Source organism: Boeremia exigua (genome assembly GCF_020726555.1).
Source record: "Boeremia exigua strain MPI-SDFR-AT-0100 chromosome Unknown C7974scaffold_8, whole genome shotgun sequence".
NCBI classification, from domain to species: Eukaryota; Fungi; Ascomycota; class Dothideomycetes; order Pleosporales; family Didymellaceae; genus Boeremia; species Boeremia exigua.
In genome coordinates this window covers 145,919-170,920 of record NW_025763525.1, presented here as the reverse complement: position 1 = coordinate 170,920, position 25,002 = coordinate 145,919, and the positions used below count along the sequence as shown (strand labels likewise).

The 25,002-nt window shown below is 58.6% G+C and overlaps 9 protein-coding genes across 9 annotated transcripts; 4 read left to right on the top strand and 5 right to left on the bottom strand.

Moving 5' to 3' along the window:
- Positions 1–493: 493 nt before the first annotated feature.
- Positions 494–3,781, top strand: C7974DRAFT_210390 (uncharacterized protein). The gene is made up of 6 exons (XM_046136956.1): positions 494–1,191; positions 1,239–2,072; positions 2,123–2,289; positions 2,337–2,603; positions 2,657–2,874; positions 2,924–3,781. Exons 1-6 carry the CDS (start codon positions 801–803, stop codon positions 3,357–3,359), a joined length of 2,313 nt encoding a protein of 770 aa, XP_045995136.1. The 5' UTR covers positions 494–800; the 3' UTR covers positions 3,360–3,781.
- Positions 3,782–4,834: 1,053 nt separating this feature from the next.
- C7974DRAFT_456429 (uncharacterized protein) lies at positions 4,835–6,204 on the top strand (the record flags this gene model as incomplete). Its single annotated transcript, XM_046146013.1, has 3 exons — positions 4,835–4,953; positions 5,029–5,285; positions 5,333–6,204. The coding sequence occupies 3 exons, from the start codon at positions 4,835–4,837 to the stop codon at positions 5,884–5,886; spliced, it is 930 nt and encodes a 309-aa protein (XP_045995135.1). The 3' UTR covers positions 5,887–6,204.
- A 960-nt stretch (positions 6,205–7,164) lies between these two features.
- Positions 7,165–8,313, bottom strand: C7974DRAFT_210379 (uncharacterized protein). Its single transcript, XM_046136955.1, has 3 exons — positions 8,160–8,313; positions 7,876–8,110; positions 7,165–7,825 (listed from the first exon to the last, which is right to left on the bottom strand). Exons 1-3 carry the CDS (start codon positions 8,187–8,189, stop codon positions 7,302–7,304), a joined length of 789 nt encoding a protein of 262 aa, XP_045995134.1. The 5' UTR covers positions 8,190–8,313; the 3' UTR covers positions 7,165–7,301.
- A 602-nt stretch (positions 8,314–8,915) lies between these two features.
- Positions 8,916–10,733, top strand: C7974DRAFT_397080 (Aldehyde/histidinol dehydrogenase). Its single transcript, XM_046142153.1, has 3 exons — positions 8,916–10,122; positions 10,166–10,507; positions 10,626–10,733. Exons 1-3 carry the CDS (start codon positions 8,949–8,951, stop codon positions 10,670–10,672), a joined length of 1,563 nt encoding a protein of 520 aa, XP_045995133.1. The 5' UTR covers positions 8,916–8,948; the 3' UTR covers positions 10,673–10,733.
- Positions 10,734–11,450: 717 nt separating this feature from the next.
- C7974DRAFT_397077 (uncharacterized protein) lies at positions 11,451–12,219 on the top strand. The gene has a single exon (XM_046142152.1). The coding sequence runs from the start codon at positions 11,559–11,561 to the stop codon at positions 12,051–12,053; it is 495 nt and encodes a 164-aa protein (XP_045995132.1). The 5' UTR covers positions 11,451–11,558; the 3' UTR covers positions 12,054–12,219.
- A 1,421-nt stretch (positions 12,220–13,640) lies between these two features.
- Positions 13,641–16,810, bottom strand: C7974DRAFT_361655 (uncharacterized protein; the record flags this gene model as incomplete). The annotated part of the gene is made up of 3 exons (XM_046139716.1): positions 16,246–16,810; positions 14,620–16,191; positions 13,641–14,556 (listed from the first exon to the last, which is right to left on the bottom strand). The coding sequence occupies exons 1-3, from the start codon at positions 16,476–16,478 to the stop codon at positions 13,641–13,643; spliced, it is 2,721 nt and encodes a 906-aa protein (XP_045995131.1). The 5' UTR covers positions 16,479–16,810.
- A 1,789-nt stretch (positions 16,811–18,599) lies between these two features.
- C7974DRAFT_210340 (uncharacterized protein) lies at positions 18,600–20,041 on the bottom strand. The gene has a single exon (XM_046136954.1). It carries the CDS (start codon positions 19,700–19,702, stop codon positions 18,674–18,676), a length of 1,029 nt encoding a protein of 342 aa, XP_045995130.1. The 5' UTR covers positions 19,703–20,041; the 3' UTR covers positions 18,600–18,673.
- C7974DRAFT_210334 (uncharacterized protein) lies at positions 19,784–21,119 on the bottom strand. Its single transcript, XM_046136953.1, has 3 exons — positions 20,472–21,119; positions 20,250–20,425; positions 19,784–20,197 (listed from the first exon to the last, which is right to left on the bottom strand). Exons 1-3 carry the CDS (start codon positions 20,920–20,922, stop codon positions 19,865–19,867), a joined length of 960 nt encoding a protein of 319 aa, XP_045995129.1. The 5' UTR covers positions 20,923–21,119; the 3' UTR covers positions 19,784–19,864.
- A 1,403-nt stretch (positions 21,120–22,522) lies between these two features.
- C7974DRAFT_210324 (heterokaryon incompatibility protein-domain-containing protein) lies at positions 22,523–24,928 on the bottom strand. Its single transcript, XM_046136952.1, has 3 exons — positions 24,443–24,928; positions 23,960–24,379; positions 22,523–23,911 (listed from the first exon to the last, which is right to left on the bottom strand). Exons 1-3 carry the CDS (start codon positions 24,849–24,851, stop codon positions 22,764–22,766), a joined length of 1,977 nt encoding a protein of 658 aa, XP_045995128.1. The 5' UTR covers positions 24,852–24,928; the 3' UTR covers positions 22,523–22,763.
- Between the last annotated feature and the right edge of the window lie 74 nt (positions 24,929–25,002).

Here is a 25,002-nt window from a genome sequence, read left to right as displayed (position 1 = left end):
GTCAATAGAAGTGGAACGAATGGGATCTGTTCAGAATTGCCGCACCGCCGCACCAGTCCAGACGGTGTTGAAGCGTTCGCGATCCTCGCCACGGATTCGATCTGGCATGGCTACTTGAGGCAGACCTGCAGGATGCTGTTCTGTAGTTTTTTTAATATTCCGCTCGCGACCTAGATTTGCGGCTGCAGGCTTCCTGCAGCAACCAACGCTCGCGACAAAGAATCAGAGGAGGCGGCCGTAAACTAATACGATAGTGTTAGAATATGTACACCCATTTGACGGACCGTGTCCGATCACCATCCTGATCGGGCTCCGGAGGCTTGGGCCGAGACTATTTGCTGGGCACAGCTGCCCTGACTGCGGGCTGGTGCGGGCACTGCGGAGTCTGGAGCCAGCCAGCCACACCGGCGAACCTGCTAAGAACAGCCCCTGCAGGACAAGGCTGGCGGTGGGAAATGATGATTTGAAGGCTCCAAACATGGCAAAGCCGAAACCGCGTGCGCCGTTGGCGTCGTGGTGTGCAAAAACTGAGGTCTCCGCACCGGCACTCGGCATCTGACTAGCGCACGTCAGGGCAAACGCGACAGTGGTCTGATTCGCGATGGTCGCTGCGCCGAAGCCACGATCGAGTGTTTCGAACGGCTGGATGGAGTCTCGACTGCACATCATGCAGCCTTCAGCTTTCTCCGCTGGCGAGGACCCTGGACCGGAACTTGCCAGGTGAGAGACTGTTCGCATTCCTCAAGTATGCACATTTGCCCTCCACATCTACAGGACGACACCCACGTCATCTTGCGATCATGGCGATCCTTCCCCTTTCCCTCCCAAACATGCCTGAGTTGAGCGAAGTTCTTGGGCGCATTGGCCTCTCGACATATCTACCGGTACTATCTGAGAACGGATTTGGCAACTGGGAGACCGTGGTCGACATCACAGAGGACGATCTGACTACATTGGACTTCAAACTCGGCCACCGTCGAGCCTTGCAACGAGAAATCGCTACCTGGCGTGGAGTCCCGCAAACACTCTCTCTGGACCCGGACGTCGCTTCGCCCGAGCCGACGTCTCTATCAACGTCCGCTCTGGAAACATTGGCACGCCAGCAGACCACGCCGCCGCCGCGAGAGAAGCGGAGATACAGACGCCATCCAAGGGCGGACTCCCAGGCGCCCAAGAAACCCAAGACAGCCTGTACGCTTGCAAGCCATCAGTGGCTATACAGATCTGACAGTGTCCAGACGTGAACTTTGCAGACCAGCTGCGAACTGACCCTCAAATTAGCCAACTCTCTTTCGTGCACATTGCTCGAGAGGTCGGGCGAAGATGGCAGGAGCTAGCACTAGAACAGAAGCGCGTGTGGGAGAGCAATGCCGCACGAGCCATGCAGGAGTACGAGTCGCAGATGGACGAGTACAAGCAGACTGAAGAATGGCGGAAGTATCAAGCGTATCTGAACGACTTCAAAGCACAGCAGGCGCAGTCTGCTAGCGGGAAGCGAAGTCTTGGAGGCCGTACCGTGTCTTACAGCACCCGCGACCACTCGCGGGCCAGCCCTGAGACGCCGGAGAGTCCCGGATCCTCGATACCATCGTCTATCTCGTCTTCTGGTACCGATGCCGAGGTGTGCCACAACGCTTTGACACTGGCATTCAGCGAACTGATCTCACTGAGGGGCGAGATCTTGACCCAGAACGTGCGGCCGTACGACGAGAACAACCTTCCACCTGAGGAGCTCATGAGACGGTCTATGTATGCGTTCATTCGGGGGACGGGCTCGTTGCTGTTCATGTGGAGCTACGAGCAGGCAGATGAGGTCCTCGAACGAATATACCGACCCAAGGGCAAGATCGACTCGATGGATCTGGCGGAATGTTTTACCATCGCTACCATGGGTGCGCATTACGACATTGAGTGCTTTCCAGACCGTATAAGAAAAATCCTCTATGCATCCGGTACCCTCCATTTCCACGAGCAGAATGCAAGGGCCGACTATCTACGTACGATGCGTTTACTCTTGGCTATGTCGTTCTACGCCTTGCTCGAGAAGCACATGAGCGCAAGATATTTGATCGGTATGTATCTCACTTACATTCATCGACTTCCTAAACTAAGTTTGTTGCAGCTGCCGGGTTACAAATTGGACGCTGGAAGTGTCCGCTCCTGCACCGCACGCTTGTGGGGTCCATGGACGACAACTGGCGCAGGGTCTACAGAAGTCTGATCTTCATGGACAGCTGGCTCTCATACACGCTCGGCTACAACTCAGAAGCCACCCCGCAAGACATTCAGGTATGCACGAACCCAGCGATAACCACAATGTGTCTAACCGCCAATAGATTGCTTGCACTTCGAGGCGCCTGGTTCAAGACACAATGGACGAGATGATTCACACGCAGACGAGCAAGGTTGGTTTGATTGCAGCGGAGATCGCAAAGACCTTGGCTTCGCCTGAACTTGCCACTCGCGAGAACGTAGAGATGCTCACGCAGAAGTTAGAGACGTGGCGTAGTGAAGTGCCACTGATCTTACAACTACCAACACTCACCTCGGAGGGGCCGTCTGATCTGACGTTGTACCAAAGACGGGCAGTTTTTATGGTCCATGTAAGTGTCTAAAGTCGGGGTTGTGTAATATCCATAACTGACGGTGCTCTCAGATCATGTACCTGGGTGCTTTAATCTTGATCTACCGTCAATTGCTTGTTGCGACTGCAGAAGGCCAGCTCACAGACGGCGCCTCCAGCAACCTCGCTTTCTCGGAGAGCGATGCACGGCACTTCCGAAACGAATGTGCCATCGCAGGTCAGACCATAGCACGGATCCTGCGACTGATTTCTTTCGACGGCACATTGACAAGACGGTGTTGGCTGATCATGTAAGTCTCGCACTGAAGATGGCAGCGCGCCATGCTAACAGCACCACAGCTACTGGGCGTTCACTGCCGCCATTGTTCTTCTCCACAGCGCGTCGACCAAGCTGCTTGACGGCCAATCGGAGGGTGTCGAGACGGACCTGGAGTTCGCCAGGGAATGCATGGACATGCTCGAGCCCTGCCGCAGCGTCGAGCCCATTGCAGCCAGATACCTCAACACCCTCTGGCCGCTGTACGACTCGCTCCGCGACGTGCATCAACGCATGATCGGCCGCGCAAAGACTAGCATCTTCTCGCTCCTGCAAGCTGACCCCAACCGAATGAGCCCACCGCTGGCGGTATCGAAACACGAAATGAGCCCGATATCCGAAAAGCTGTCTGTATTGCTTACCGATCCGTTTGGGCGCAAGCAAAACTTTACTGGCGATGACAGCATGAGGCGCCTGCTGAACGCTGACGGGTCCTGTTCGGTGTTCTGGTGGAAATGAGGCGATTGCGGAGTTTTTGTCTTTCATCCAGCCACGTTTGCGACTAAATCGCAGTTCCAGAGATACCCAATGATACAATCAACTGCGCTTCCTGCAGCCTTAGCAGCAGACACACTCGTCTTGTCTTTACGTCACGCTGCCTGTGTTTGAGCCCGTCTCGTCGACAAGGTTTCTGCTATGTTGCTATCCATAGCATATTCTGGTCGACGGCCAGTGATCCGACGCACGCCATCCATTGTATCGCTTGTTAGTGCAGTGTTAAGTCGGTACCTGACTAGCGATGAGGCTGAACGGCGTTCTAGACACAGCTGAGTTCCTGCGCTGACTATCTATCATATGCGTCTGATATCGGGTTCATCCAGATGAGGTATATAGCTGCGCAGACGCAACAGTGAGCCACCAATAATGCAGCGTGCGTCACTCGGAGCGGAGAGCGGCAGCATGAATCCAGCTCTTCGCAACGCAGATCACGGGCGCTCCCGTAGCGCACTCCTAAAAGAGGATTTTCGCGCCAGCTAGCCTGGTGTCAAAACCTGATACAGACCCGGATACAGAACCTTGGTTTCGATACGCCATCCGCCATTGACATGTGCCCCCAGTCGGGATACCCAGGTACTGAGTCTCAAGCAGTTGCAACTATGGGAAGAAGGATGCCACATCCCTTGACCCTCAGCCTCACCGCTGCAGTCGATAGCTCGGTGTTGGGCGCGCTGCAGATTCAATACCCCCACCCGGTCGCGCGCAACACCAGCGTCATACTGCCGTAGCCGCAGCGCCAACCGCACGCAATGAAGCTAAAATACCGCACTGCGACTATCACCATCGCAGCGCGTTTCAGGCTCGAATGCAGACAGGTTCCCAGCAGGCACCATCCCAAACAATCGTGGTTCTGGAGATGGTGCGATGCCGTCGATCGTCCAGGTCCGGGCGCGGCCGATTGGCGGTGTTGCGTGGGCATCCCCAATTGTGCTGTTTATCTGCAGACATAGCGGCCCGCCGACGCATATCGCATTGCTGGCGCAATCGCAGCGTCTGCCCAACGGGCGGGCGCCAGCACAGCGCAGCAGAGGCAGGCAGCAGCTGGCACGGCCGCGCAGGTGTAGCCTCGGCCACGTTCACGCCTTCAAGCACGATTCTGATAGTGCGGACGCTTGATGCGCGCTGTGGCGCATTTGCCGTGTGGTCGGAGAGTTTGGTGTGGTCAGTGGGCGCCCGTTTGGGAAAGGGGAAGGGTCTCGAATGCGCACGCCTCTCGCGGGTGCAGCGACGCGTGCTGCGCTGTGGGTCCAGCGTCCGTGGAGAGCAGCGTCATTTCGTTGAAATAAGGAAAGGGTTCCCTCCAGCTGCTCGCCCGTTGACGTCTGTTGATTCCTTTCCTTATTATCTTACCTTGACCCAAGACGCGTGCTGAGCATTTGAGATTCAACCGGGCTTATCGATGCGCACGCGAGCAGACCAGCCAATCACAGCACGCCATGTTGTACCAGGAGAGTGAGGAGCTATGCCCGTTCGTGATCCCCGTCGAGGACGTCGACGTGCTGAATGCCTCCGAGGCGTTTTGCATGCTGAGGAACTATCTCGCGCGAGACACCAGGTATGTTCTCCCCGCGCCGAGTCCGCGCTTCAACAATCGCGTTGGGCCGCAACAGACCGTCACTAACCCCGCCAGCTTCTGCGCACAGCACGACGAGTGCGACCCGCAGACCAAGCAAGCATGGATTCTGCAGCGTGACCTGCTGCATGCGCTGGTGATGCCGGTGCTGGAGCTGTTCAACCGCGCCTCGGTGCTCGCCGAGGCCGCGCTGTGCACGCGGCGGAGCGAGGACCTGGAGCTCGCGTTTGCCGGCGAGGCGCGCGGCGCGTTTCTGTGCCTGCAGTGCTTTGTCGACGAGGAGGAGGACTGGTGCCGCACCCGCGGGTGCCCAGGTATGTTCGCCGTCTCATACAGCTTGTCCCCACACTAACAGCCACAGCGTGCATCACCTCCGCCACCCTCAGCACGGAATCCCATCTGCGCCTCACCATCGCCGCCTCGCTGCTCTCCACCTCCACCGTCACTTCGTCCCCCGCCGACCTCCCCCCGCCCTCCCGCACCCTACCCCCCCTCCCGCACATCCTCCCCGCGCTCCGCGACGCCCTCGCCTCAGACCCCTTCTGGGGCCCGGACCAATGGCCGTACCTGCTCTCGCGCGCAACCCAACTATCCCGCGGCATCCAAGCGCTGATCAGCGAATGCGTGAACCTGGAATCTCTAGTCTCGTCGCCGGTGGCCGAGCGCACGGCGTTCATCGGCAGCAAGCGCGGCGCCACAGCCCCGGGGGTGCAGTACGCGAGCGAGGGCGTGCGGCTCAAGAAGAGCAAGCTCGCCAAGCGGCAGCTGCGGCTCGAGCGCGAGGAGGTCGAGCTCATGCGCCGGCTGGCGATGCAGTGCTGGGCCAAGGCGATGCTGCCGAAGAGCGTGCGGGGCGAGATGCTGGGGCAGAGCGGGGAGGACAGTCGGCGGCGGCGGAGCTTGACGTGTCCGTAGGCCGTTCGCTGGCGGCGTTGGGCTACGTGTGTGATTCTTGCGGGTGTTTCACTGCATACGTTTTTGTTTCCTTTGTGCGTCTCATTCTTTTTTTTTTGTTTTTTTGATATAGAGGGGAAAGGCATTGCGTCGGCGTTCGGGTTTGGCGGCTTAAGATACCACAGCGCAACAGCCGCAGCGTGCGCGTCGCCTGCACCACAATTTCATAGCGTACTACACTGCATCTCGCGTTCCTCCTTCACCCCCCTCTCCCCTTTCTCCCCCTCCTCGCCTCTCCTCCATCCCCAGCACCCCCCTCCCCCCTCTCTACCTCTCCACCTCTCTAGAAGTCCCCCCTACCACCACCCCGCCTGCCGACACTCCCACTCCCAATCCTCGCACTTCCCCCTCCAGAACCGATCCCTCTCACACCACACCCCCGGCTCGCCCCCCATATCCCGCGCCTCGCACGCAAACCCTTTGCGCAACAAAAACGCCAGGAACGCGTCGCGGCCCTCCCTGGGCGAGGTCGTGTCGCACTCCGGTGTGCATGCGTACCGGCAGGTGTTCGGGAGGTAGGATTGCCATTGCTGTTTGTGGCACATGCGGGGGTGGGTGGGGAAGATGTTCCAGCGGGCGAGGGGTTTGGTGGTTGTTGGGGGGTTGGTGGTGTTGGTGGGGAGGGCGTTGGATATGGGTAGGAGGAGGAGGGGGGTGAGGAGTATCGTGGGGAGGTGCATGGTTGGTGCGTGGTGGCTGGTGGCTGGTGGCTGCTGGGAGCCGACTGCTGGTTGCTGGACTGGTCAGCTGGGCGTTCAGGTGATTGAAGCAAGTGGGCTCGTACAGGTATGGCTGTTTGGTGACGTGGAATCAAACTGGCGTGCTGGCAGACTGGTGCACTGATCGACGCAACGTGTGTTTCGGCGACTTCTCCAAGTCATTCGAATACGAAGGGAGCTCTCGTCATTTATACCCTGAGATGCGATGGAACTACATATGGAAACCCACTAGTCTTCTTACCCTGAGCCAGAGAACACGAACTCATCATGTGTACTCTCAACTTCAACTGAAGCATGAGAGGATGCTTACAAGTTCAGCTGCAGCTAGACCATATCCGACGAGTCACGATGAGGAAAACATGGATGGGAGTTGTGGGAGGTGACCGTTTATGCAGTGGAAGGGTCCGCTAGTCAAGGGCAAATCATCACTTTGGCTGCAGGGCATTGCTCGGTTGGATGTGGTTGTCCAAGCCGGAGGGTTCATGAGACCCTGCAGTGACTGGTGTGGAGCTCTGCTTGATTTCACCATCTAGCAAACATTCCGCATTGGTCTACCCAGTCTGTGCCTTCATTTAATGACGAGATGCACTGCCCTGCATGCCGATCTACAACACAAAGATACCGTGTCCGCATGGGAACAAACCTACTGTTTCTACCTCACAGCTTGGCACCAACCACACTCCCCCCATCCAACGCAATCGTCGCCCCGTTGACATACGACCCCGCCCGCGAACTCAGCCAAATGCACGTCCCGGCCACATCCTCCGGCCGCCCAATCCTCCCCAGCGGAATCCCACTCTCAATCACACCCTGAAACTTCTCCAGCGTGGCCTTCATCATCTTGCTCTGGAACGGGCCGCACGCAATCGTGTTGCTGGTGATGCCGCGCTTGCCCAGGTGGCTGGCCAGCACGCGGCTCAGGTGGTGCAGCCCCGCCTTCGAGGCCGAGTAGGCAAAGGTTTCGAGCGCGGGGACGCGCAGGCCGTCGACGGAGCCGATGTTGATGACGCGCGCGGGCGAGGCGGCGGTCTGCGCGGCTTCGAGCAGCGGCGTTACCGCCTGGGTTAGCTGGAAGACGCGCTTGAGGTTTAGGGTCAGCACGCGGTCCCAGGCGGCGGAGGGGTAGGTGTCGTAGGGCTCGCCCCAGTTGCTGCCGCTGTTGTTGACGAGGACGTCGAGCTCTGGGTTGGATTAGTCGGCGTGTGCGGTATGCTATATTAGGACGACATACTGCCGGCTCGCTTCTTCAGTTCGTCGGCAATTCGTGTGAGGTCCTCCTCCTTGTACAGGTCGGCGGCGATGAAGTCGGCTTTGCCTTTGCCGAGGGCATTGAGCTCTTTGCAGGCCTGCTCGCACGCCTTTGCGTCGCGCGAGGATATGTAGACGGTGGCGCCGTTCTGGACGAAGCCCTCGCTGATCATGCGGCCGATGCCTTTGGCACCGCCGGTGACGAGCACAATCTTGCCCTGCATATTGTCAGTATCAGACGATGCAATTGTACTGTATATTGCTTGCCTCGACGCCGAAAAGGTTAGAATTGTCCATTGCAGTGGATTTCGTGTATGTGAATTGAATAAAGGACAGAAAGAAGATTCAGAAAGTTATTCGGTCTGCAGCCGCGGTCGTCGTCCGAACCCCCAAAGCTGGGGTTGAGCCGAGGCTCCTCGCTAGCGTGCTTGAGGCTCTGCTCATGCATCTCGACACTTGTGACTTGCATTTGTTTCTACACAAACCTGAACGCACATGTTTTGGGGTACATAGCAGTGCGTCAGTTAACCTAGACTGCTCTGAACATGCCGGAACAAAGTCACCAAGTTACGTGCGTAGTCAATGCGCCGAAGGAATTTATCAGGCAATATCAGCGCACCGAAGTACTCGCCACCCAGATCTGCCCGTCTCTCTCGCCGACGGAGGCTCGCAGTACGAGTTCGACCGCTGCCGACCTCCTGCGGTCACTCACGACGAGCCTGGACAGACTTCTAGGGATGAGATGGTGCAGGTCTAGCGCTAGTGCGATGGTCCCGAACGACATCGACTGGCACTGACAGCTGCTGGAACGAAGGTCGTGGTGACAGACGGAGGGATCGGATACGACAAGCAAACCGGGGTGCATTGCTGCTGCTGCGACGGATCTCGGACTCTCTTGGGCTCCGCAGCAGAAACCCGCAGCCACATGCTCGTCGTGGACAGTTCCTCCGGGCCCGGTCCGCTAGGGCGAGCCGAGGCATGGGAGCGGAGTGGGGCCAGGAGCTGTGGCACATAAGTTCTGGACCTCAGCGCTCACGACCACCACATCGAAACAGCATGGCGACCAAGATCCCCCAGTTCGAGCACTCGTCCATGGACAGCGTGGCGCCGACGTGCGCCACGGTCCGCAAGTCGTTCCTCGCGCACAAGACGCGCCCGCTCGAGTACCGCATCCAGCAGCTGCGCAAGCTGTACTGGGGCTTCAAGGACAATGCCGCGCTCATCGAGGAGGCGTGCATGAAGGACCTGGGCAAGTCGCAGTTCGAGACGTACCTGACCGAGATCTCGTGGGTCATGAATGACTGCATCTGGATGGCCAACAACGTCGAGCGCTTCGCCAAGGACGAGAAGCCCGCCGACATTGCCTTCACCAACAAGTTCATGGGGCCGCGCATCCGCAAGGAGCCGCTTGGCGCTGTTCTTATTATCGGCGCATACAACTTCCCCATCCAGCTGACCATTGGGCCGCTCATTGGCGCCATTGCCGCGGGCTGCACCGCCATCATCAAGCCGTCCGAGGCCGCCCCGTACGCCGCGAGCGTGATGCAGAAGATCCTCGCCGAGTCGCTGGACCCCGAATGCTACACGTGCGTCCAGGGCGCCGTCCCCGAGACGACGGCGCTGCTGGACCAGAAGTGGGACAAGATCTTTTACACGGGGTCTGAGAACGTTGCAAAGATCATTGCGAAGAAGGCCGCCGAGACGCTCACACCACTGACGCTCGAGCTGGGCGGCCGCAACCCTGCCATCATCACCAAGCACGCCGACCCCAAGCTGGCTGCGAAGCGTCTGTTATGGGCCAAGACACTCAACGCCGGCCAGGTCTGCGTCAGCCAGAACTGCACCTTCATCGACCGCGAGCTGGTCCCGGCCTTCATCCGCGAGATGCAGAACGCGCTGAACGAGTTCTACCCCAACGGCGTGCGCAACTCGCCCGACTACGGCCGCATCGTCAACCAGCGCCAGTTCCAGCGCATCAAGAAGATGCTCGACTCCACCAACGGCAAGATCGTCATCGGCGGCACCATGGACGAGGCCGACCTCTTCATCGAGCCGACGGTCGTGCAGGTCGAGAGCATGGACGACGCCCTGCTCCGCGACGAGAGCTTCGGCCCGCTGCTCCCCATCCTGCCCGTCACCGACCTCGACGAAGCCATCAAAATCGCCAACGAGGTCCACGACACGCCCCTCGGCACCTACGCCTTCGGCACCAAGGCCGAGATGCAGAAGAGTGAGTGCCCTTGTATACCATCCCAACCCCGCTAACCCCCCAGTCCTCGACTCAACCCGCTCCGGCGGCGCCTCGCTCAACGACGGCTTCTTCCACGCCTCGATCCCGACGCTGGCGTTCGGCGGCGTGGGCTCCTCGGGCACCGGCGCGTACCGCGGCAAAGCGTCCTTCGACGCCTTCACGCACCGCCGCAGCATCACGACCACGCCCGCGTGGATCGAGAGCATGATGGACGTGCGCTACCCGCCGTACACGTCGGCCAAGCTGAAGAAGTTCTCCGGCATGAACGAGCTCAAGCCCAACTTCGACCGCGAGGGCCGCAGCATCGGCTGGGCCGGGTGGCTGCTCGGGCTCGTCGGGCTCAAGGGGCTGGCCGTGCTGATTGGTAAGTGATTATCTTGCGGTGTGCGTTTGTACGATACGATACGATACGATCGATGTGGTGCGAGATGGAGTTTCGATGCGATGTCAGGGAGCGCTGAATGTTGACTGACACCCAGCAGCCGCGTTTGGCATCCGGGCGTACCTGCAGCGCCGCGCGAAGTTGTAGCCGGGGTGGCGTACTAGATACCAGTTTGATAGCGCAGTTTTATCCAGCTTTTTTGTTGCAACCGCGGTCAAACCGCTATACCACCATGCCATGTATAGTCGTGGACATGTTGCTTGCTGACAACGACAACCACCCACATCCAGAATGATTATACAGTCTCCTTACCTCTGGCGAGCAAACAGCGCGGCTATAATACGCCGCCCCCGTGCTCTGCAATCCGCCGGCTAGCTCAGCAGATATGTCCCGCGAGGAATCGCATATCCACGTCTACGCGCACGGCACGCATACGACGCACGTCCACTGCCACTGCCATGCCCGCCGGTCCGCGTCGCCCTCAGCACCGCGCAGTCCGCATCCAGACGGCGGATGCACGGCACGCGGCCCGCGGGAGGCGCCGCACCCGCATGCCGGAGAGTACGAGGAGTACACACATCCCCCTCCATCGCGACACGGAGCCGCGCCCGAGCAAGCGCAGGAGAACCCGCACGAGAACGCGTACGCAACGCAGACCCAGCCGATGGGCGTGCATCTAGCAGTGCTGGAGGAGCGCGCCCCCCGTCCGTTCCCCCGCCCCAGCGCGCCCGCGATATATGCGGACGCGTGCGAGGACAGCGCGTACGGGCGGCCCGGCCGGCGTGGGTGGTCGAGGCCCTGCGACTACCAAGTGTCCGGGCCGTGGCCTGATCATCAGGATTGGGATACTCGGTTTTCGGGGACGGGGCTGCCGTGGTGGTTCCGAGCTGCGCGCTGCCCGACGACACACGCACACGCAGGAGCACCGACACAGGGGTGCTGGCGCGCGTGGGCTGCGCACGAGAGCTTGCTGCGCGATTTATGCTGGGGTGCGCGGGTCTCTGGGGCGGAGGGGGTGCGGGCGGAGAGTGAGATGGCTCGGGCAGAGGCAGCCAGGGCACAGGCAGCAAAAGAGGCGGAGAGGACGGAGATGAAAAGAGAGGCACAGGAAGCACACGAGGCACGCGAGGCAGCGCGGGCAGACGCAGACAAGACACAGACAGCGCGAGATACCTGGACACGAGATCCCTGGACACGAGATCCCCGGGCAGACGCAGCCAAGACACATGCGGAACGAGAGGCACGCGAGGCAGAGGCACGGGAGCCAGCATGGGCCGACGCAGCTCGGGCAGCCCACATGCAACGAGAAGCGGAATGGAAGGCCCAGCTACTAGACGCCCGGCAGCCACACACACCCACCCCGCGGCTCTGCAGCTGCAGCTGTAGATGCAGCGAGCGAAGCAGTGAGCGAAGTAGACGCAGTGGCAGGAGCGGCGACGGGGATAGGGACAGGGATAGGGATAGGGAGGTGTGGATCCGCGTCCGCGACGGGCGGAAGGTAGTCGTCCGGCGGCGGGGGGGACGGTGAGATACTCTCGAGGCATGTACCGAGGAGACAGCGGAGTGAGGGAAGTAGACTCTGTTAAGGCATTCCTAGTGGGTCCTGTGCTCGGGATACAGCAGGTGAGAATAGGAGTTGCGAACGCGATCGAGATTCGGGGATGGGAAATGGAGATCGGGGGTTGGGAGATGCGAGATGAGAGGGGGGGGGGGGGGGGGGGGGGGGATAGTAGAGAGAGGCGAGGACATGAGAGATGAGCAGTGAGAAATGAGAAATGGTGTTCGAGAAAGAGACACAAGGAACAACAAACGAGATTTGAGAAGTGAGATTTGAGAAGTGAGATTTGAGAAGTGAGATTCGACAAGTGAGATTCGACAAGTGAGATTCGACAAGTGAGATTCGACAAGTGCAATTCAACAAATGCAATCCACCAACCGCAATCCATCACCTCGACCCATCCCCTCGACCCATCCCCTCGACCCATCCCCTCGACCCATCCCCTCAACCCCAAACCCTCCCCCACCAAACCCCGTATCGCGAAACAGCATTGCCATCCTAGGACGATCGACCACCTACCTACATACGTTATCGCAGACACATCCCCCAGTCCCCACGCCTGCCCCTCGTACCCCCCATGCCACGCTGTCCCACAACCATCAAGCACCCTGTCCGGGTGCGTGTTGCCGTTGCGCTCCGGGTGCTCGAGGGTACTCGAGGGTAGGTAGGTAGGTAGGTACTCAAGGGTAGGTACTCAAAGGTAGACAGCCAGCCAGGCAGGCAGACAGGCATACCCCCCCCCCCCCCCCCCCCCCCCCACACACACACACACTACAGCGCTGTCCGAGATCTCAGGTTTGACGTGGAGCTATCTGGACACTCCAGTTCGATCGGATGAAATGCTTCAGCTTCAGCCGCGTCCGCACAGCACAGCACCGCGACCCTTGAAGGTGAACGTTTAAGGCGAGTGGAAGTGGTGAAGTGATAGCAGCGAAGTAGTAGCGGCGAGTGGAAGTGGTGAAGAGGGTCGTGGGGAGTACATAGTCTAGTCTGCTTGTAGTCTTTTTACTTGGTGGTCTTTCCAGCCGGTGGTTTTGGGAGGGTGATGCTGATGCGTGATGCCGATGGGCTGGTAGACTGCTACTCCACTGGTATGCTACTCCACTTCACCAGACCTGAACGGGCTCATAAATACCAGATATGGATGCATACCAGACATGCACACCAGACATGGCAATCAGACCTGGCCATCATACATCCCACATCGCAAAACGACCCCACATCAAGCACAAACACACATTGCGAAAAAACCAACACAAATCGGTATACAGAGAAAAAGTTGCATTCGTATGCGGGTATACCTGCGCCGGGGAACGCGTGCTATGCTAAGCTATATCATACCATAACGTACCGTACCATACCATACCGTGCCAGACTGTGGCGGCGGGAGGAGGCATGCTATCCCATCCTGTGTCCGAGTATCCAGTCCCAGTCCCAACCCATCCCATCCCAAACCGATCCCACCCATCCGAATCCAAATCCATAAAGCAAGTCTAAACGCCAACCCCTCAATCTCACATATCATACAACCCCCCCCCCCCCCCCCGAACACACGACCTAAACATACGCACCGTACTCCCTCCCCCTCGTCCTCGGCCTCCTCCCCCCACCCCCAGCAGGTCCGATATCAATACTCTGCAACTCGAGACTAAGCGCGACGTCTTCGTTCTGCACACCGCGGTCGAGCGGGATCTTGGCGGGGATCGGGGGCGCGGCGTGGCGGCCGCCGGCGCCGTAGGAGGCGGGATATGCGTCGGCGTAGGCGTTGGGCGAGTGGCGCTCGCGCAGGGCCTCGCGGGCGCGGGTTGAGGGCTCGTAGCCGCGGGATACGGGGCGGGTGGACTCGTAGCCGCGGGATATCGGGCGGGTGGACTCGTAGCCCCGCGACACGGGACGGCCGGACTCATACCCCCTGGACACGGGCCGTCCGCCGTACGCATCGCGGTCGGCCAGCACCAGCGCGCTCGACGCGTCGAAGTCTGGGCGCCGCGTCATGACGAGCGCCTGGCTGTTGTCGGCGCCGCCGAACGCCGTGTCCGCGGCGGCGGCGATGCGTTCGCGCTCTGCGCGGTCGCGGCGGTACCGCTCCTCGCGCGCGTGCGCGTCCTGGATACTGCGGGTGCCGCCGGGGACAGCGCGCGTGCGGGGGTTCTTCTCCTTGACGGTGCCCTTGGGCTCGGGCTCCGGGGCCCAGTTGTCGATGGGCAGGTGGTCCGAGGGGTCGACGGTGCGGCCGCTGAACGTCACAATCTGGCCGGCGTCGGTGTACTCCATGCGGGAGCCGGGGCGCGAGGGCGGGTCGTCCTTGGTCTGCGGGTTCAGCACGTTGAAGTCGTCGGGGCCGAAGGGGATGGTGGAGAGGCGGCGGTCGTCGGCGGGGGGCGGGCGCGGCGAGACGGACTTGCGGGTCGGCATGCTGCGAGTGGGTGTCCGGGCGCCGCGGTCGTCGATGGGATTGGGCGAGTGCCGCGGGCTGGGGGCCGGGCTGTAGGCGCGTTGGCGTGGGGGGTTCGGGCTGTGTGCGCGCGGCTTGAACACAGGCGCGTACTCGGCGACGGGAGAGCGGCGGCACGGCTCCTCGGGCGGGTCGTGGTCGTAGTACGAGTCCTGCGGCGGCTGCGCCTGGTAGTGCACCAGCTCGTGGGCCTGGACGGGGGTGGTGTACTCGGGCGGTGCGTGGTACTCAACAGGCTCCGAGTACTGGCGCAGGCGCGGCGGCGTGTCGTAGGCGGGCGGGGCGTGGTACGAGTCTCGCTGGCCGCGGTTGGGGTCGAAGCCGGCAACGAGCGCAGACGGGAGCGACGTCTCGTGCCGCAGCGGAGAAGGTGCCACGGCGTCGCCGCGCGAGACGGGACGGCTGTTCGACTGCGCCCGGGGGTGCGTGTAGCGGCGCTCGGTGGGCTGGCGGTACTCGATCTCAGGCGCGGCGGGCTGGCGGTACTCGAACTCTGGCGCGGCGGGCTGGCGGTACTCCAACTCAGGCGCGGCATACGGCTGGCGCTGCAGGTCGTACATCTCGGGCGGGTCCTGGTGGCGGGCGAAGTTGAGCGGGGCCGGGGCATCGCTCGCGTAGGGGTTCGGGGAGTAGGCGTGCGGGTGCGAGATGGTGGCGGCGTTCTTCCTGTGGGCGGGCGGCGGCGGCGGGAGGTCAAAGTCCTCGTCTTCCACCGTCGGCTGCATGGCGCTCTGTCTGCGCAGCGAGTGGCTCTCGTCATACGAGTCTCCAACATAGCTGTGCGGGCGGTACTGCTCCACCGGGGAGGCCTCCTGGTTCCGCAGGTTGCTCCTGCTCGAGCGGAGTGGCGCAACGTGGTACGAGGGGTCGTCGTATGGATCCTGGACACTGGCGTAGCGCTGGTCCGTCTCGTAGCTGTGCTGCGTGGGCACGACCGGGGCCGAGTGTGCGTGCAGGGCGTCCACAGGCGGGGCTCGCGGGGCGCGGAGGTCCTCCTGCGACACGGGCCGGGGGTGTGCGGGATCGATGAGGTGGCGTGGCAGGGCGTCTACCGGCTTGACCTCGTATGGCTTGGGCGCGGCGTACGACATGTCGAAGCTGCTGGGCTGGACGAGGCTGGGGTTCGAGGAGCGCGGGTTGGGCACTGCAGGCTCGACAGGCGACGCCTCTGGCACCGGTCGGCGTGGCGCAGGCTCCTGGGCGTGGCGCGGAGAGCCCAGCTCGCGCGGCCCGGCACGCACGCCCTGCAGCCCGCGGTGCTCGGGCACGCTGGTCGACGGCGACACGGTGGGGTCGGACGGCAGCGGGCGGCGCTTGATGGGGATGCTCTCGCGCGCTCCCCGTGCGCCGCGAGGGCCGCTGACGGGCGGACTCGCTCCCTCGGGCTGTGCCTCGCGCCGCTTCTCGGCGGGCTTCTCGGCTTTGGGGCGGATGTCGTAGTAGGTGAACTCAATGCGGATCTCGCCGGCGTACTTGCCGCGGCAGTCGAGGGCGTGCCAGCCGTCCGACTGGCCGCCGCCGGGGTGGATGACGTTGGTCAGGCCGATGAAGGTGTCGCCGATCAGCTCCGTCTTACGGTCGTCGTTGAAGACGGAGACCTTGATGCGGTGGTAGTCGGGCGAGTCGTGGACGGTGAAGCGCAGCTCCTGGTCCCTGCATACGTCAGCGCTGTCGTGCGTCTCCCACGGCACTCCCCACGGTACTCACCACCGAGGCGTCTGGCCGCCGCGCTTGTCTGTCTGCGTCTTCTTCGCCTCCTTGCCGAGGCGCGCGGCGCAGTAGGGGTCCTGCTTGCCCATGGTGCGCTTGTTGGGCAGGTTGCGGGCGCGGTCGATGATGGCCACCAGCGTGCCTATCACCGGCCCGTCGACGGTCATGTCGGAGAAGATGCCGGCCGTGTGCGCGCCGCCAAAGGCCGCCATGTTGAGTTTGGCCGCCATGGAGGCGGGGATGGGTGGCCGCGGGGTGTGTGCATGCGCTGGTGCGAGGGGGGCGCGTGGTGCGAGTGGTGACGGTGTGGGTGCGAGTTGGGGACAGTACGGTATCGGGTACGGTGACGGTGTCGGAAACGAGTATGCGGTGACGGTACGGCAACGAGTACCAGGGACAAAGGACGAGTGCGTATGCTGGTGTACGACCTGGCGTATATCCACGGCAAAAGAGCGACTGGCACGGGGCCTCGAGACGTCCAACAAGAGCGCAGCAAAAGCGTGCGTGGAGCTGCGGGAGCTGCGAGTCGCCTCAGCGCAGCGCTCTGTTTACTATGTCGTGCATCGAAGTGGCTGGCGCGCACCAACCTCGCTGCAGCCCCGCGCATCACCGACCCGCTTCGATCCTGCCGCGCCAGTCCCGATGCATCCGCCGCCGTGCACTCCCCCCCTGCCTCGCAACCTGTACCTTGCAGCCGGCGCCCGTGGTGTCGAATCCGACCCGCCTGCGAACTGCCCAGCTGCGCCGACTGCCATGCCCAGCGCCGCGAGCGTCTGACGGGCGCCGCGACGCGTCGCGTGTGTCGCGTTTTGCGGCCGACACGAGGCGCACTGCGGTGCGACGCGAGAACGCCTCGCTGCAGCTGTGCGTTGGGGCGACGGCGTGCAGGAATTTGTAGTCGACGACTGCAAGGCGGGTTTCAGCGCTGTGCAGTCGACGACACGCTCGACGACACGCACTCAGACATGCAGCATACTGGAGTCGATGCAGCAAGAGTCAACAATGCAGCACAGTCAACAATGCAGTACAGTCAATGATGCAGCAGTCAAGATGCGCACAAGTCAACACCAGAACCCACCGCCCTGCATCCTCACCGGCGCCCATCACAGTAAGTCCCTCGAAACCCACCGACGCCGTAGGAAATGCGTGTTGTAGGACGGCGCCCAAACCCCCACAATGACGACACACTCATCTGTGCCCTGCGAAAATCCTACGTACACCGTACATAGCAATACAATACTATGTACTAGGCATGTAGGCATTAGATCCCACTCGGCTCCTACCAGGCATCCATGTCCTGCCATCGTACGATTTGATTGACGAGACCTCGCCTCGCTTCCCTCCGGCGAGTTCGTAGGCCGGCCTGACCTAGCTGGTGCATCCTGGGCTGGTGCCGTGGTTGGTAGTTGGGCGCTGGGGTTGGGCGTTGGCCATTGGGCGCTGCACGTCTGAAACACTTACATGCTATGTATATACATACATACATACACCCACACATACGTAACTAAGTCTTATGCGAATCCCGACCACGCATCACGACCTGTATCCGTGTTCTGCAGTGCCGATGACCTCGCGGTCCGAGACGGAGACCGTGATCAGGGCCGTGCTGGCGGCCGGATTCTGGTGTTCTAGTGAGCGATGGCTTGTTGATGGGGGGTTGGCGGGGCAACAAGGATATAGTCGACTAGGTACTTGATAATCGTGTTTCTGGATTATGATTGCTTTTCTGTGGTATAGTGCTGAGGCTTGACTATTGGCGAGCGGAATAGTGAGGGGAAAGCAAATATGTTGTGTTGGTTGTGCAGTATGGACAGGGTCTGGGTGGTATAGCTGCTCGGCGCGATGGAGAAGAGATGGTTGATTCTTGATTCTTGGTTCTTGATTCCTTGTCCATGCTCGTCTCTCATCCTGCTATTCCCAATTCCCGACACTCAATCTGCGTCCTTTTATTTTCTCAGCTTTGATTCCTAGTTCCTAACACTTTTGTTGCATCCTTGTATTTTCAGTTCAAGTTTTCCAAATCTCAAAACTCAAATCTCACATCTCGTTGCTTGTTTCTCGCATCCCTCTCTCTCGATTCTCTTCTCGACCATTGTGTCTCGTTTCTTGCTTTTCGTTTCTCTCCATCATTACTCACCCGCACTTCCTATGTATTCTGAATATTTCCCAGCCTATCTACTTATCTATCTACTACCATGTTGACATGCTAATGCACCTGATAGTGATCCAGGTAACCTAGAACATAAGTTGCCATTCTTGATATACTATAGGCAAGTTACCGGTAGGGGCGAATATCTAGATCACCGCTCGGCCTCACAAACAATACAACTCCTTCGTAACACCATAGTACGAGACCATGTTTTCTACAAGCTATAGTACATTGAATTCATCTACAGCGTCCCACACACTACTCCCACACCTCAACCTAATCGTACAACCTCCCCTTCACCAACCTCTGCGGCAGCACAACCATCACCGCAAACGCCACATGCCCAACCTCCGCCTTCCCCGCGACGTCTCCAATCATCACCCGCACATCGCGCAGTAGCCGCGCGGCCTCCAAGCCAGATAAATGCGACGGCACCGCATGGCCCGCGAACCACGCGCTGTCGCGCGCCGCGCTCGACACGTAGCCCAGGACATCCGGCGCGGTGGTGATAAAGCCCAGGACCGTCGACACGCTGGCGGCGATGAGCAGGAGCGAAGAGATCAGCATGACGGTGAGCGCGAAGGGGATGTGGCAGGTGTACGCGGCGCCGTCGAAACGGCGGCTCGTGGCGGTCGTGGTGTTCCACGCGAACCCGCGGTCGGCGCATGTCCCGCCGACAGAGGCCTCGAGCGGGCACACGGAAGGCGGGTGGTCTGAGGATAGCTTCGCGGTGCTGAAGCCGTTCCCCAGACTGGCGTCCCAGAAGGTGTTGATGGCGGTTTGCAAGCGGGCGCTCAGGACGTCTGCGGGGATGTGCGCCGTCTCGATCCAGCCTTCGCCCTCGCGGGTGATTCTGTCCTCCCATCCGGCGATGAAGAACTCGGTTGGTTGGCTCTGGCGCGGGCGCAGTTGCGTGGCGCCCAGGTCGGCGCGCGCGAGGAACATGGTCTGCAGGAAGAGGCTGGCCGGGGGCCGGGCGGCGGAGAAGACGTAGTCGCGGCTGAGCTTGCGCATGGCGCGGACGCCGCGGTCTTTGTTGACGCACTCGACGCGCGACTCGACGACGGGGGCTTCCGCGCGGCAGTGTACTGTGGAGGAGTTGGCGCGGGCGAGTTTCTCGCCTTTCCGCGACTGGTAGGTGAAGAAGGCGGTGTGCTTCGCGCTCGAGTTGATTTTGAGATCAAAAGTCCACACGGGTGTGGAAGATGCGGAGGTGGAGTTGAGGGCGGCACCGGCTTGCAGCCACGGTCCAATTGGATCCACGGTGGCAGCGTCGCAGTCGACAGACCAGTAGAACGAGACCATGTGGAAGGTTGTATTGCTGGCTTCCGGTATGCCGATTATCGGTGTCCCAAGCAGCGAGGCGTAGGCGACTTCGTCCTCACTATTAATGTCATACCACCGCGTGGTTGAATTGCTTGGCTCGTAACCCTGCAAGGATCTGATGTCCGGCACCTTGACCTGTCCTCAGAGATCCATGGAGCTGTTGATGGTCTGCTCTGACGTCTGCAAGGCCGTCATGTACGGGGATGCGTAGAAGGGCCAGTACACGGAGCTGTCGCTACTGCCCAGGATCATTGGAGCCGCAGAGTAGGCCTCGATAGGGTAGTACAGCAATGTGGAGTTGAAGTCAAGTGTCCTAGGCGTCGTCGTGAGCAGGCGGAGAGACGCCTGACCACCTAGAGGGGAGAGCATCCATACCAGCAGGAGGGAGACACCAAGCAAGTCGAGACGGCGCAGACCAATCTGTGTTTCGAACGTCGTAAACAGGGAGTGGCAGCCGATCAGCCGTTCAATTGTCTAAATCAAGTCAGTGCGACTGTGTCGAGAAACTTCTTCTCACAATACTCACGCCAACTGTCGCACTTCTTTCCGCCTTATACAAGCCTATTCTCCGAAGCACTGTGCCAAGTATAGCTGCATAGATGATGGGAAATATCGTCGGAGAGAGCGATGTCATTGCTCTGACCTTGTCACCAAACGCTGACTTTGTTTGGTGATTTAGATGCAGCGAAAGTGAAGCAAGAACTGGTCCATTAGCAAACAGGTGCGACGAGGACTTTCAGAAACCCACCGAGGAAGAACAGGGGTGTTAAAGAAAGCAAAATATCGCCGCATAGTGAGAACCAACGCTTGGAGGGCGATCTGGTGAGTGTGCCGACTCGACTGTCGTTGGATTCGTGTTTTTGAGGTTGATGTACGAGACGTGACCGCTCGTCTGCGCTAACATCACTTTGTGATATCTGCGCTGTTTGTGTCTGGGCAAAAGGATAGTCCGAGTCTGGGTTGTTGGGTATGCTGTATGGAGGGTATTGTCTAGCTGGATCGGAAGATTGGGCGGTTTGTAGCTGTTCAAGACGGTGGCTTGGGCTGGGACTTCGCTTCGTGCTGCCTGTGGCGGTCAAGACGGTGCGCTCGGACAGAACGAGGCTACTAGTGCGCGATGCATTTTGTCTGGGGCGATCATCCTCTTTGTGCCGTCTATTGCTTGGGCTGGAACTGCTTGCGAGGTCACTGTTGTTCATGTCGCACGGCGATGCCTAAGGGTCGCCTGAGCGCTTGTGCAGTTGTGACTGCTAGCGATTCTGGAGAGGCGGTCGGCGAACAGACGATGTGGTAAGCGCTGGACTAGAAAGGTGCACTCTTTAGTTCGTAAGATACAATGCGAAGAGAATGAGGTTACGATTCAGGAGGAGGGGAAGGAAGGAATCCTGGAGCTAATACTATCCTGAGTGACATTCACCCATCAGCCCCAAACATTAAAGCCTCCCCTAAATTAAGAGGGGGCCAAGGCTGAATTGTTTCAAAGACCGCATGTACTGCGCCAGCCTCGTCTTAGTGCTGATGGCTGCTGACAGCGCGGCGCGTATCAATCCAGAAGTACTGCAGAGCCGCCTACTCGGGACGGGAACTAGGCTAGACTAACATAATATTAACATAGCGCCACACCTCTTCCCTTTCTCTGCATTTCGTCCCCTTTATCCACACTGGACATTAGACGCTAGAAACGTCCACGCCACTCTACTCCACTAGGCAGGCAAGAAATGATACATACCTGCAGATGGTGCTTCTATTAGTACATAGGCCTACTGCATTTTCCATCTATGCTGCAGTCTTCTAGCGTGCACCTTGCAGTGTAAGAGGTGAAGTAAGAAATAACAAGAGGCAGGAACACTAACCCTATGGCGTTGTCTAGACTTGAAAGATCCTAGACAGCATGTCAGGTTGATATCCCTACAGCCCTAACATGAAGGCAGAGTCTGACAGTATACCGCCTACAACAGGGTTGCACCAGCCTCTTGAGCCTTCATAGGTTGTCACTACTAAATCATCCGTCTGACAGTATGTCTAACCCCAATCAAGTGCCTAGGGTGCGCTGCGGGTATCTTTGATCTCTGCGAACCGCAGGCATTTTCTGACTCGCTTGTTTGGCCGGTATTCCGCAGCGCGCTCATTGCTTTCTGCTGCTCGAGAATTCGAAGTGCATGTGCACTGTTGACGATATCTGCGGTTGTGAAGAGCCTCCTCGAGTGTTCGGAAGTGCAACAGTCACGAATCGTGGGACATAGGGTAAAGGCATCTCGGGAGGGCCGTAAACAGCACATGGGGCTTTTTGACTGGCTCGGGAAGGAGATCATTGGGTCTTGAGCATGGTTTTGAGTGCGTTGCATGAGCTTCACAGTCATCGTACCGTCGAGCCTTGGTATTATTTGTTGAGCCGTTGAAGGCCTAGGCCATCTTGCACAAAAGTTGCATTTCAGACTACTTTTTCCAAAAGACAGGAAAGGAAAAAAAGAAAAGTAAATGCTGTTGACTATGATTGTAGACAGTCCCTCGTCGGCGAGATTGTAGAGTCCTCTTCGCAGGGTACCAGGGTTCCTCATCGTCCAAGACCATAATTGGAGCTCCGACGGTCCACAGCAGTATGGTTGATGGTGACAGTAGAATCCATCGACAATGGAGAAAGGAGCGAAGTACCGCCGACGGGCTGAGGATGCGACTGACTTGCAGTGGCTTCAGGAACAACAGAACTTGAAGTTCGATCGCCGGCAGAATATGGACAACCTGTGAGATTTGAAAATACGGCTTTGTCATCTCTGTCGAATCCATGTCTCGCATTGTTCTTATGGCCGACAGAGCAGGGGACTGGGTTTTCGGGAGCGCGGATTTGTTGGCATTCATCATACTCCTAGGAGTCGCTTGTTGGGAGAGGCAACACAGACACTCTCCTGGCAGGCTGGGGGTTGGGGCACCTAGCATGTTGATGGGATTGTCGCCTTCTCGATTGTGGAACTACTCACTTTCCTGCAATGGCGCTTTGGCATCAGCGCTTTCTTGGTCGGCTTCTTGCTTCGGAGTCCAGCGGCTAGATTATCCGGACCGTGGTTAATGGGATTGTTGCCATTTCCTCAATCGTTGTGTCTCGCGGCTTTCGAGTATAGTCGGACTCGGTATACATAGTACAATATCCAACACGTTCGTACATGACTCCAACCTGGCATAAGATAAGTCCATTGAAAGACAAACCGCTGTCGCCCAGGAACAAGGCCAAATAAGGATGATCTCCACCAATATCATCGTCTGTAGATGATTGATAGTCGCGATACAAATCTATAATTCGCTTAGAGAACACGGGCAGATCCGTGACATCGGATACATTATGCGTGGAAAATTTTATATCTGCATCGAGTCCTGCTCGTAAAGGCAGTGCAGGCCCTTGTATGGTGAGTATCGCGTCTTCGATCCATCCAATCTCTGCTGGTCCCACTGGTGTGTAGCGGAGATCGACTATTTTCACGCCTCCCAGTGCGAACTCGCTGGAGTCGTATACAACTCCATGTGCGGAAGCCCAAGACCAGGTTGGCAATGTCGATTCCATACGAGGTTGACCGTCAGATGCTCTCCACTGTAGATCAGAAAGCAAGGTGCTCCGCCACATACCTGCAAGATAGGTATCGGTAGGCCGCAGTTTTGCCATACGCTGCGCCATTGCTGAGATTGCAGGCAACCTATCGATTCGATGTGTCAGGTTGAGACGTGAGTACTGCGTTATGGTATTGTGCCATGCGGTTTCTAAGTCAGTTGATGATCTATAATCAGCCGAGAAGAAAAACGGCAGGAGATTGATGGCGTCAGTGCCTAGACTGGATCCCAGTTTTCTCTCCTCATGCTCTAATCGTGTTGTGCGGCAATCCCAAACAATCCCATAGCAACTGAAGCGTAACGTCCGTGGCGAAAGCTGGCCTTCTTGAAACGCCCAAGCACGCGACAGCAACGGCCAAGTCTTGAGATGGTGAGTCCCATGAAACATACAGCTGTTCATACTAATATGTTCTCGTAAAAAAAAGTTGGAGGTTCTGAGCCTCGAAGGCTTGGACCACTCTTTAAAGGGTCGAAGACCGTCATCGCTATTGTCAGCACCAGTTGCAGCTATCGTGAAGAAAGCATTCTCATATATGTTTGCCATAGTGGCCGCTGCCTCTGTCCAGTCAGCCTCGTCCCCTTGAATGATGCCTGCTACGCGTTTAGCGGTGTCCGAATGTTGTCTGGGGTCCAACATACACAGCGAATCAATCCACAGGAATCGAATGCCCATTTTCAGGCACACTTTTGCTGTTTCGGAAAAGGTTCGAGGGACCGTGTCTAAGCTAATACCTTGTCGCAGTTCGCTCTCAGTTGCGCTCGTGAGCTGACGAGACGGGGCTTTGGGGCCCCAGCAATGACTCAAACAAACATATCGCTCTGCTGAAGGGAACGAGGCGGTGTCTCGTAGAGTCATAGTTATCTGAGTCAGCTCGAGGCATCGCTTGGGAAGCTTGTTTGAGATGTTTGTGCAATACTTGTGGTGTGCCAAACAATGCTCCAGAGACCCAATGCTCTCCTGTAACGCATCATCAGACGTGGCATCTTCAGACCATAATGGTTTAGTGATAAGGTTCCATTGGCCTCTGGAACTTTCTAGCATGCCGGTTGAATTGCTGTCTTCGCTTTGTTAGACCTCAAATGCTACGGTGAAGTCGCATGATCGATTTATGGGACGCTTACGGTTTGCACTCAGTAACTCCAGCTCAACGTTAAGTATCCTCATATCCCCACGGTCTGTCAACAACTCTACTTTCAGGTCGGCCTCCAATTTGCTGTATGATCTGTTGCTGACAGTCATGTAGTCACTGCTGTTTTCGGGGTTGTCTCTTTTCCACGCCATGGCCATCTCGAAGACTACTGCACATCGCTGGCAACCTTGATCGTTTGCTTCACGAAATACATCGATGTGAGCTTTCCAATCCTTATACTCGAACTTCTGTGTTCTGTTATCGTAGGACTCGAGCTCGAAGAAGGTGCCGCCCGTCTTTGACCGCTTGCAACAGGTGCATGTGCTAGGGTCCGCAGAATTTGCGGCTTGCTTGGATTTTTTCTTGATTTTTTGCTTAAACTTTTGCTTGAATTTTTTCATCCTAGGAAGCGAAGGCGATGTAAAGAGTGATGAAGAAACGTCAATGTTTGTTCGTGGGTGGTGAGACTTAAATACGGTTCAGCCTTGGAGGGGTCATCAGCAGGCTGAGAGCCAAGACTCGGGCGTCGCCTTCCCTGTCACCGGTCATACT

What these genes read in the sequence shown, in the direction of transcription:
- C7974DRAFT_210390 (XM_046136956.1), top strand. Translation starts at nt 801, where the DNA reads ATGGCGATCCTTCCCCTTTCCCTCCCAAACATGCCTGAGTTGAGCGAA. An exon ending in CAAGAAACCCAAGACAGCCT is followed by an intron (nt 1,192 to 1,238) that starts GTACGCTTGCAA and finishes GACAGTGTCCAG; the next exon opens with ACGTGAACTTTGCAGACCAG. An exon ending in GAGCGCAAGATATTTGATCG is followed by an intron (nt 2,073 to 2,122) that starts GTATGTATCTCA and finishes AGTTTGTTGCAG; the next exon opens with CTGCCGGGTTACAAATTGGA.
- C7974DRAFT_397080 (XM_046142153.1), top strand. Translation starts at nt 8,949, where the DNA reads ATGGCGACCAAGATCCCCCAGTTCGAGCACTCGTCCATGGACAGCGTG. An exon ending in CAAGGCCGAGATGCAGAAGA is followed by an intron (nt 10,123 to 10,165) that starts GTGAGTGCCCTT and finishes CTAACCCCCCAG; the next exon opens with TCCTCGACTCAACCCGCTCC. An exon ending in GGGGCTGGCCGTGCTGATTG is followed by an intron (nt 10,508 to 10,625) that starts GTAAGTGATTAT and finishes GACACCCAGCAG; the next exon opens with CCGCGTTTGGCATCCGGGCG.
- C7974DRAFT_397077 (XM_046142152.1), top strand. Translation starts at nt 11,559, where the DNA reads ATGGCTCGGGCAGAGGCAGCCAGGGCACAGGCAGCAAAAGAGGCGGAG.
- C7974DRAFT_210340 (XM_046136954.1), bottom strand. Translation starts at nt 19,702, where the DNA reads ATGGTCTCGTTCTACTGGTCTGTCGACTGCGACGCTGCCACCGTGGAT.
- C7974DRAFT_210379 (XM_046136955.1), bottom strand. Translation starts at nt 8,189, where the DNA reads ATGGACAATTCTAACCTTTTCGGCGTCGAG. An exon ending in CTAACCTTTTCGGCGTCGAG is followed by an intron (nt 8,111 to 8,159) that starts GCAAGCAATATA and finishes GACAATATGCAG; the next exon opens with GGCAAGATTGTGCTCGTCAC. An exon ending in ACTGAAGAAGCGAGCCGGCA is followed by an intron (nt 7,826 to 7,875) that starts GTATGTCGTCCT and finishes AATCCAACCCAG; the next exon opens with AGCTCGACGTCCTCGTCAAC.
- C7974DRAFT_210334 (XM_046136953.1), bottom strand. Translation starts at nt 20,922, where the DNA reads ATGAACAACAGTGACCTCGCAAGCAGTTCCAGCCCAAGCAATAGACGG. An exon ending in AACACCCCTGTTCTTCCTCG is followed by an intron (nt 20,426 to 20,471) that starts GTGGGTTTCTGA and finishes CTAATGGACCAG; the next exon opens with TTCTTGCTTCACTTTCGCTG. An exon ending in AAAGAAGTGCGACAGTTGGC is followed by an intron (nt 20,198 to 20,249) that starts GTGAGTATTGTG and finishes GACTTGATTTAG; the next exon opens with ACAATTGAACGGCTGATCGG.
- C7974DRAFT_210324 (XM_046136952.1), bottom strand. Translation starts at nt 24,851, where the DNA reads ATGAAAAAATTCAAGCAAAAGTTTAAGCAAAAAATCAAGAAAAAATCC. An exon ending in GGAGTTACTGAGTGCAAACC is followed by an intron (nt 24,380 to 24,442) that starts GTAAGCGTCCCA and finishes AACAAAGCGAAG; the next exon opens with ACAGCAATTCAACCGGCATG. An exon ending in CCTGTGGATTGATTCGCTGT is followed by an intron (nt 23,912 to 23,959) that starts GTATGTTGGACC and finishes AACGCGTAGCAG; the next exon opens with GCATCATTCAAGGGGACGAG.